The sequence below is a fragment of the Rutidosis leptorrhynchoides genome, chromosome 6 (genome assembly GCF_046630445.1).
Source record: "Rutidosis leptorrhynchoides isolate AG116_Rl617_1_P2 chromosome 6, CSIRO_AGI_Rlap_v1, whole genome shotgun sequence".
Taxonomy (NCBI): domain Eukaryota; kingdom Viridiplantae; phylum Streptophyta; class Magnoliopsida; order Asterales; family Asteraceae; genus Rutidosis; species Rutidosis leptorrhynchoides.
The window spans coordinates 124,505,962-124,516,555 of NC_092338.1; the positions used below are offsets into that span (position 1 = coordinate 124,505,962).

The window sequence follows — 10,594 nt, forward strand, 5'->3', positions numbered from 1 at the left end:
TAATATTAATGAAGATGGTTTTGATCGTGATGCTATTACAATAATAGTGAGAGGTTACTACGATTTTGATAAAATAGATGGATTAGTTGTAAGAAGAAGAAGAACCGACTAACAGAAGGATTATATAAATTTTAATCCGAATATTAAACAGAAACATAGTTTAGCTCAAATGGTTTGGAAGGGTGTCTGGGTTAACCAAAGGTCTCGGGTTCGAACCTGAGCCACGGCAGTTTATTTTTATCATTTCTAACTTGAGGTAGTTATTTATTTATTTATTATTATTATCTTATTGATTATTACTATTAGTTTTATAATTATTATTATTATTAAATAAAATAGATATTAACTATCATTTATTAATATGATTATAATTCCAAGTATGATTATTATTAATATGATTATCATTATTATTATTATCATTATAAGTATTATTATTAGCACTATCATTTAGATATTATTAGTAGTATCATTATGAGTAAAACCATTATTATTATTATTGTTATTAATATAACTATCATTGTTGACATTATCATTATTAGCATTATAATGAAAAGTATCAGTTTAATACAATTATCATTTTTATTATTTTTAATATCATTAAAATAACATTTTATTAAAAATTACCATTTTAATTATTATTAGAATTATTATTATTTTTATTATTATTATTATTATTATATTTAGTGATATTATTATTATCACCATCATTATTACTATTACCTTAATTATTATTATTATTATTATCAAATAAAATTTTCACTGCTATCATTAATATTACCAAATAAATATTATGTATATAAAATATACTTATAGTAATATTACATATAAGTATGTATTAATCATATTAACATTTCTACATAAATATTCATGAATAACAAAATTTGGTATTTTTAACATAATACTAATCATATATAGATATTGATATAACTACATAAATATTAATCATTTTAAATATATACACAAATTAAATATATAAAATATATAATTTAGGATATAATATATAAATTTGTTTGATTACCGTTATATGTGTTAATATATATATACATGATATAGGTTCGTGAATCCGAGGCCAACCCTGCATTATTCAGTTCCGTCGTATGCATATTTTTACTACAAACTATCGTATTGTAAGTTCATTTGATTCCCTTTTACTCTTTACATTTTTGGAACTGAGAATACATGCGCTACTTTTACAACTGCTTTATTAAATGCTTTTGAAATACATTTTGAACTGCGAATACATGAAGTGCTTTTATAAATGTTTGACGAGATAGACACAAGCAAAACATTCCTCGAATGAATTATGTGGACGTGATAATTGCCACCATTGAATTATGTGGACGTGATAATTGCCACAATCGATATGAATATTTTTTCCCTGATTATTATTGCTTGGTAACCTAAGAATTAGGGAACATCAATAATTTTGAGAATTAGTGCACGCCTAATTGAAGCGAATCCTAAAGGTAGCTACCGGGTTTAACACCCCCACCCAGAATGTTCACTAGACGGAAGGGCTAGTGGGCGTGGTGTTTAGTACTTCGAAGTTTATATGATTATTATACAGATGAGATGTTCTGTTTTGGAGATATTATTATGCGCATTATATGTTAAGGTCGGTTACCAAGCCAGGCTATGAAAGCAATGAAAAGTGAATGTTATGTATCGAGAGAATGATTTTATACACAGGTTATGTGTATGTTATTTTTGTGCACAAGATATGTGTACGGTTACTAAGATTTATGAAAGATGATTTCGTTCACGAGAAAGGTGTACTGTATTTAAAAGATATCGCATGTACATTACAGGTGGGTATAGGATTCGGGCCCATTTGTACCATGCATGATTTAAATCTTGTGGTCTATCAAAATGATGAATTTTATTGTTTTATGATAAACTTATGAACTCACCAACCTTTTGGTTGACACTTTTAAGCATGTTTATTATCAGGTATGAAAGAAATCTTCCGCTGTGTATTTGCTCATTTTAAAGACATTATTTGGAGTCGATCATCGCAATGGGACCAGATGTTGGTGACTTCGTCCAGATGGATTAGGACGGGGTATGACAAAAGGCAACATCAAGAAATCCCAAAAAAAAAAAAATGGATTATGTTTTATGTGATTCTTGTATATCTGAATAAAGATGATGCACCACATCAACAACAAAGAATCAGGGATATCAATTTGTAATTCAATTTCTATTCATCCGATGTATTCAATGTTTGAAAAAGAGAGGTGAACAAACAATGTGCAGATCAGAACGACTTAAGTTATCTATATTCGAGGGGGAGAAGTGACAGAGTTTCAGATCTAGAGAATTCAAATCATTCTGTCCATGAAGACATCACTGAGCAGGACTTCACTTCTATTGTATGTGGTATGGGTTGTGCCGATTAATCTAGATAGATGGGAACATCTTCTGGAGGCTATTCTGACTTAGAATTCTATCATTCCCAAATACATCATATCATTCCATCATTATAGGCTTTCCACTCAAGCATGGGGTTTATAGCGGCTGGTACCTAAATGCGTTCTTTCGGAGTATGCAATAAAATTGAGACAAGAAAAGCTCTCTGAATCGAAAGGTATAAGTTTAAGGTAGAAGCTCATGGCTGACAGGGTTGCTAGAAACACCGTGAGAACCTTCCTGTTCAATTAAATCGAAAGGACATCAAGGTGTTGCGTCGACACCCGATTTCCCACGAGTTGCACAACATGGAACATGTCATTCAGTTCAACAGGGCTGTTCGCACTTGTTATGCATATGATCTTTGCACTTAATCTCTATCTTGTGATCATGAACTCTCGAACTCTGAACTTGAATGTTTATTTTGTTTTATTTCGATTTGGTTGTAATAACGTGACGTGAACGTATGAACTATATGTCATTCGAATTGGTTGATTGTGTGTTTGTTTGTCTAATGCAGGTGAAAGTTGATTTTATTAGTTAAAATAATAAACTGGGTCCTAGGGGGAGTCTCTTGGTGCATTACGTTAGTCCCCAAGTTCATTATAGTAGTCGGTGTATAATAGTTTACGAGTTAATACGGTTGAACATTTAGTTTATACACCTGGAGTGCAACTGCACGGATGCAGGTATGTATCTGTACGGGTCCATTGGGCAACCGCACGGTTGCAAGCTGCAACCGCACGGTTGCACGTGCTGAATGTATATAGAGGCCAATTCGGGTTCATTGTTAGGGTTACGTATCCTAAACCTTCCTAAGTGTCAAAGCCGAATCCTTGGTCGTCTATCATTCGTTTGGGTTGATCTTAAGCATCCTAAAGTCATATAACAACTTAAGATCATTGATTTATTGATTGTTTTGATAGTAAAACCCAATATCGAGTTATTCCGCACTCGATATTGAAGATTAGATCGTTTAATCCAATTTGTTGGTCCCTTGATTCACTAACACGAATCTTTTCATCATAAACAAGCATCGATTTAACGTTTGGATCAAGATAAGTGATAAACATTATAAACATGAAGAGATAAACACGATGAATCTAAGATAAATCAATATAACTTAATATACGTCGAAATTACATGATTGATTTAAACAGAGAAACATTAGTGGCCAGGGGAGATCGAGCATGATCTCCCCTACGCCAGGATCGCCAAAACGGCTCTCCTAATTAGGGTTACTCTCTTCTCTCTTAACCTTAAAGAATGCATGAAACTGATATTTATAGGCAAACTAAACATTAACCCTAATGGACCTCATTCACACGAATGAGCCGCTAGACATTATGGCCCAACAGTAACATATGCTTCTGTAACTGATCAGTTCCACGCGTATATATAAACTAGGTGTACAATGTAATAATAAACGTTATTCGGTTAGCGACGACCATACAAGTATGCATCAACAATTATATTATTTTTTTATGACTATTTGGCCATTTATTGTTGTATATGTAGTTCCAACAAGATTTCTAAGTATTCTCTTGGATTAACATCCAAATTTGAATCTTTAGTGTTCAAATTCCACTATATATGTCAACATCGATCCAGAAGACTTTTTGATCTTGAAACATGGTGACACCACCTATAAGAATATGAATGTCAACAATAATAAAGCATAATTTACTGGATATATCAACATTTTTTTTTTCCTTCTTCTGTAGGATAACTCCAGCCGGTTGAAACCGAATCATAAATATCTCATAAGTATTAATCATCAAATACCATATATAACTGACAAAATCGGATCTGCTATATATAAGTAATAGTGATCACAACATACAATCAATAAAACAACAATCTTCAATCCAATTACAATAAAAATGAACTTTAGCATTATTATTATAATGGTGATACTTTGTGTGCTCCATGTATCATCTTGCACAGGTAAGACTGCCTTCAATGATTACCGTTTAACATTCAACACGTTTGTTTGTCACGTCTGAATGACAAATGGTGCTGAATGACAAAAAATGTGTACTGAATTGAAATAGTCTAGCTCTTAACCATTCAACACTTCTATTTTCCTACGATATTCTCCTAAAGAACATTTATCAAATAACTGCTTATATTCTTTTACTTATTCATGTAAAAAGTGAATACGTTGATTTATGTCATTCGAAGAGTTTCTTCAGAACGATTATCAAACAAGTTATTGTCATTAAAATTCACTTTCAATCGGCACTTAATCATTACATTTTATTAAACACAACCTAATCATTTGATTTGTTTGTTTGTTGATTATATATATACAGCTGCAAACTCAAATCTTTTTCGGGAGTACATTGGTGCTGAATCAGACTCAGTTGAGTTATCAGACATACCGATAAACCCTCACGTCGAAGTCCATTTCATCCTGGCATTCGCAATCGATTACACCCAAGATAACCACCCATCACCAACCAACGGAAAATTCAATGTTTTCTGGGAAACAAACCATTTGGGTCCTTCACAAATAGCATCAATAAAAGCCAAAAACTCGAACGTTAAAGTGGCTGTTAGCCTAGGTGGCGATACCGTTACCAAAAATAACTACGCCTTTTTTTCTTATAAATCCATCACCTCATGGGTTCAAAATGCAGTCTCTTCATTAACCAGCATGATCAAACAGTACAATTTAGATGGCATCGATATCGACTACGAGCACTTTCACTCGCACAATGAGGACACTTTTGCAGAATGCATTGGACAACTTATCACAATTTTAAAGAAACAAAAAACCATCAAATTTGCTTCTATTGCTCCTTATGAAGATGATGATCTTGTTAACAGTCATTACTTGACTTTATGGAAGAAATATGGACATGTTATTGATTATGTAAATTTCCAGTTTTATGCGTATGACAAGCTTAACGTTAAACAGTTTGTGAATCACTTTAATCATCTGCAAAGTTCGAGTTATGCAGGAAGTCAACTTTTAGCCAGTTTTATAAGTAAGGGTAATTTAGGTTTGCCTCCTAATGATGGATTCTTTGAGGCCTGCAAAGAGTTAAAGAGACAAGGTAAACTTGGAGGAATCTTTGTCTGGTGTGCTGATGAATCCAAAGACAATGGTTTTCGATACGAACGAAAAGCTCAGGCCTTGTTGGCAGCATAATCAACATCATGAGCATAATGAGTACGATTATTATCGTTTTTTTTTCAATTGTATGTAAGAAAATAAGGTATTCTCTAAGGCCATTCCGTGTAAAGGGATGACTTGTTTGTTTGGTGGAGAAACGATTTTATTTATTTTAGGATAGAGGCATCCCTGTAGCTCATATATTCGAGACTGGATATTGTTGTTGTTTTTGTTTAGGTTATCCGGTTAGACTTCACGTGCCATGATCATATCTTTAAATATCATATGTATATAGTTTAAATATGTTTATCAAAGCTTCATCAATATTGATTATTCTTTTCTCCCTTCATAAACTTTAACATGTGAATCGTATTCAGTTTTAAGAGTGTTTGGATTTGTGTTTTGAAAATCTCAATTTGACTAGTGTAACTTTTATTAGTATGAAAGTTTAATGCTTGTGTTATTTCACAAATGTAATTCTGTATCGAAATAAGTGTTCATCTTACTATTTATATATACCTCATAATAATTGTCGCCTTACGGAGTACCAAATATCATTAAACTCTTCAATATACTCTCATTTATCATTCTTAATTATTTATTCATCAAATAAATTAAATAAAACTTGCTATTTAAGTAAAAAAAAAAAAAAATTTATCAAATCTATTTTAAATTCAACAAAAATTTCTAGGGGCCGTGGAGGGAAAGAGAAACTAAACAACTTTTGTGAAGTTATTTTGCAACAATTATGTTTTCTACGTAGTGGGCCTTACCCAAACTAACAGCAAAGATTCTCATTTTCAAACAGTCCGTAACCTATAAGCCCATAAGGCCCACAATTAAATTATTTAAACATTAAATCATAACACGTAACACTGAATATATATCGCCATTTTTTGTGGCATGACGCACCACTCGATTCTCTCATCTCTGCCCCCAACACTTTGCTGCTCTTTACAGCGTTGAATATTCATCATACACTTTTTTCCTTTTCACATACACAGACACTTGTAGATGAAGCAATCTATGATAATCTAGTCTTACAGTTGACTTTTTTATATAGTTTCTTAGTACATCGTATTATTTAAGAGGGATGCTTACTAATTTACTATTTATTTTGTTGTATATTTCTTTTTGGGATTTGGTAACGAATGCATTGAACATTAGTCTTCAGTTGCACGCACTTGTATCTTTTCCTACTTTAAGTGTTTCTCACATTATTTTGACAATATACCCTTCTTTTATTATGTGTGAATTTGGATACCTGTAGTATTATATTTCTGTTTTATTTCTTCAACTGTTATGAAATACGTACGAATTCTTTATAGAATATTTGTATAGTCTACGCTTGTCTGTGCGAATCGATTTCATTCTTACTTGTGTTGCAGGACCACAAGAATCAATTCAGGTAAAAATCTGACTCTTGAGTTTGATTTCTAGTTTGTTTTAGAAGGTAATTTAGTTACATACACATAATAAGATATTTGCTATATGTGATACTTGGCTATATGAAAGAGATGATTAATTAGGATAGAAATATTTGTGCTTTAGTCCTCATGTTAGTGTTCTTGATCCAAATGCAAGGAGTTCATGTTAAGTATAATAGATTTGTGATATTTTCTTAGTAAATATAATTCTAACATAGTTGTGAATGATCTATCAGAAAGACAGAAACGGTCACAGAATAACCCAACCAGTACGGTTGACAGTCACGAATTACCACACCACACGCTTTTAATGCTTATGTAGTTTTGTCTTCTTATATCTTCCGGAGTATTTTTTTGTGTTTGTTTGTTTTGATAAATATATTGTTCGATAACAGATTATAACTGAGTTCAAGGCTGACAACAGGCTATCCTTAATTGTTTTGATGTCAACTGAATTCAAGTTGAACGTTACGGTTAATCCTGATGTCAAGGAATCGGATTTTAACTCATCACTCGAGATTTCTCCACATGGCGGAAAGGTGAATGTGGTGCGTAGGCTCATTGGCGGTTTTCTTCCTCGAGGAAAGCAACTAAGTGGCGATATATTATCATCTATAGAACGCAGAGGAACAAATGAAAGGTGAGCCACATTTCATGTTCAATACTAGAAGTGACTAACCTCTCGTGTAACAAAATTAACTGACAAAAGTATCTATTCCTATATACAGATCCAGAAGTAATCGGGTCATGTCTGATAATAATGAAATCATAGTTGACCCAAATGATAAGAGGGAACATGAACTGAAAGTTGTATCTGGACCGTTGATATCTGGAGCGGCTTATTGTCTGTCTTCTTGCAGCATGATATTGCTCAACAAAATTGTGCTTTCAAGTTATGCTTTCAATGCAGGGATATCATTGATGTTTTTTCAGGTATATCTGGATTTTTTGGTTGTAATCGTTTAATCAGACACGCAGGTGACACAATTGTAATACTACTAGATCTCTTGATCTACTAGTATAATTTTGATTCATGATTTCACAAATAAATAAAATAAAATAAATCTGGTATTTTTGTAACTTAGTTTGTGTACAAATTTGATTTTTATTTCATGTCTAGTTTACTGCACTTCTTTTAATGTTAATTTGTGCATGTAATTCTTGCAGAATCTAATCAGTACAATCATAGTGATTGTTTTGGGTTTATTTCGAGTAGTTTCACTTGAAAAACTTAACTGGAAGCTGATTAAGGTGTGGATACCTGTCAATGTGATATTTGTGGCCATGCTTGTTTCAGGCATGTATAGGTATGTCGAGCAATTTGGGTAATGAGTCAATTTTAGTATGGGTTTGGTCGAACCTGGTTATTTTGGATTTACACACATCAATTGTCAATTCTTACTTTTATATTTAATCTTATAGATGTAAATTCTTTCATGTTTCTTACCAGTTTGAAGCACATAAATATTGCAATGGTAACAATCCTGAAAAATGTGACCAACATTATGACAGCAGTTGGCGAGTTATATATATTCCGTAAGCGACAGAGTCAGAAAGTGTGGACTGCTATGTTTCTAATGGTATGTACTTCTGTGATGTTAAGCTAATATTTGTGAAATTTACTTAGGCTACGTTTGAGTACCTCCTAATTGAATGGTTCAATGCTGAATGCTATCATTCAGCAATGCTAGCATTCAGCAATGCTCAGCGCGTTTGTTTCTATCTTCTAACCACATATGTTAATGAATGGTTCAACATTTGGTGATGAACTTTTAGAGTTGAAATGCCTATTTAACCATTAAGCACCAAAATTTTATGTAATATTCTTTTTAAATTATATCAAACACACGTATTAAGCATATATATTGTTTTTTTTATCATGCAAAAGGTTAATAGTATAATTTTACCGCAATCACATTGTTCACTTAAAATGATTATCAACTGCGTTATTGTCATTCAGAACCAACCATTTTCATAGCATTTGAATCATTTATGAACCATTCTGCCCTTATCATTTCATTTTATCAAACACACACTTAATCGAACTAAAGGAAACTTCAACTTATTAAATTTATAACAATGAGTTCATAACATCTACAGATAATCTCTGCTGTAACTGGTGGTATCACAGATCTCTCGTTCGAAGCCGCTGGTTACACGTGGCAACTGGTCAACTGTGGTCTTACTGCAAGCTACTCTGTACGTTGTTTCTGCAACTTTCAACTTTTTGCATTTAAGTAAATTTTAATTATTGTGTTAACAATCGTTAATGTACTTTGCAAACAGCTTACATTACGACGAGTGATGGATACTGCAAAAGCTGTGACAAAATCTGGTTCTCTTAATGAAGTTTCAATGGTGTTGCTGAATAATTTGCTATCCTTGCCATTTGGGGCGTTGTTGATTATCATATTTGACGAGTGGACTTATGTAGTAAACGCGTAAGAAATCATTTCAACCACATTATTGAATACTTTTCAATATTCATAATCCCTAACTTTTTTCGGGCTGAAACTTTCAGGGATGTAATCAAGATTCCAATGTTTTGGGTCGTAGCAACCGCTAGTGGGCTTCTTGGGCTCGCTATTAGCTTCACCTCCATGTGGTTTTTAAACCAAACAGGCCCGACCACTTACAGGTAAACGCTTTATTGTCCACTCGATAAACTGTTTAACCAACTCTGATCAATGTATAAGCGACGTTTTCAATGAATATGTGTTTTTTTGTAGTTTGGTGGGGTCGTTAAACAAGATTCCGATCTCAATTGCTGGTATACTGCTGTTCAACGTTCCGGTGAGCGTACCAAATCTATTCAGCATACTATTTGGTAAGTATGATTTAGCAACAACATTAATTGGATATATCATTTTATGTACTTACTTATATGTGGTATTTTTCAGGTTTATTTGCTGGTGTATTCTTTGCTAAGGCCAAAATGTCATAAATCATACATTCTTTAACTCAAATATCTTCTGAAAATTGCTTTTCTGATCGGTGACAAGAGGCAGATCAAATATGATCATAGGCGACACCGAATTGGGGATCATAAGGGATCCACTATGTAAAGTAGCTATATTCTGGTCCAAAGGCACACCAGGAGTGAAGATGCCAGTTGTTAGATATAAGTATTAAACTATATGTTATGCTTGCTATGTTTTTAATAAGATGTTACATTACATACCCAACAAATTTTATTTCTTATGTTTTACTTACTTTTCTTTTCATAACTTCGCATTATTTGGGTGTGAAGATGTATGTCTTTCGCCTGATCTCGGTCAATGTAGTTCTGCACGCCTGTTTTTTGTAACGGGTAAAAAAATAAAGTTAGTGACGTTTAGATATAAAAACTGATATCAGCTGTTTAAATATAAAAATGGGATGAACATTATTTTAAGCAGGATCAACTAACTAAAGCTAATCAGCTTGGCACAGAGCAGCTCTCTTCCATGATCATGCTTTCTATTGATGCATAATCCCAAGTTCTATATTGTGATGAGTTATATTTGTAATGTTACTTATAATTCAGTCATGTATGAACATTGATATTTTGTGTTTGATTTGATTAAGCAATGACGTGAAATGGTTTAGAGCTGATTGGTTGGCAGCTCAGACCATCGACCGATGGTAGGGACCATCG

The 10,594-nt window shown here is 32.8% G+C and overlaps 2 protein-coding genes across 2 annotated transcripts; both read left to right on the top strand.

The window, feature by feature from the left end:
* Positions 1 to 4,714: 4,714 nt before the first annotated feature.
* Positions 4,715 to 5,566, top strand: LOC139856181 (chitinase 2-like; the record flags this gene model as incomplete). The annotated part of the gene is made up of 1 exon (XM_071845431.1): positions 4,715 to 5,566. A coding segment is annotated over one exon (852 nt), but the record flags the coding sequence as incomplete, so codon positions are not given.
* A 1,834-nt stretch (positions 5,567 to 7,400) lies between these two features.
* On the top strand, positions 7,401 to 9,987 carry LOC139855482 (GDP-mannose transporter GONST2-like). Its single transcript, XM_071844706.1, has 9 exons — positions 7,401 to 7,597; positions 7,686 to 7,890; positions 8,125 to 8,264; positions 8,408 to 8,537; positions 9,058 to 9,156; positions 9,244 to 9,398; positions 9,479 to 9,595; positions 9,687 to 9,784; positions 9,858 to 9,987. The coding sequence occupies exons 1-9, from the start codon at positions 7,401 to 7,403 to the stop codon at positions 9,899 to 9,901; spliced, it is 1,185 nt and encodes a 394-aa protein (XP_071700807.1). The 3' UTR covers positions 9,902 to 9,987.
* The last annotated feature ends 607 nt before the right edge of the window (positions 9,988 to 10,594 follow it).

Coding starts and splice junctions, on each gene's coding strand:
- LOC139855482 (XM_071844706.1), top strand. CDS start 7,401: ATGTCAACTGAATTCAAGTTGAACGTTACGGTTAATCCTGATGTCAAG. Junction 7,598..7,685: donor CGCAGAGGAACAAATGAAAG/GTGAGCCACATT, acceptor TCCTATATACAG/ATCCAGAAGTAATCGGGTCA. Junction 9,157..9,243: donor GTCTTACTGCAAGCTACTCT/GTACGTTGTTTC, acceptor CTTTGCAAACAG/CTTACATTACGACGAGTGAT.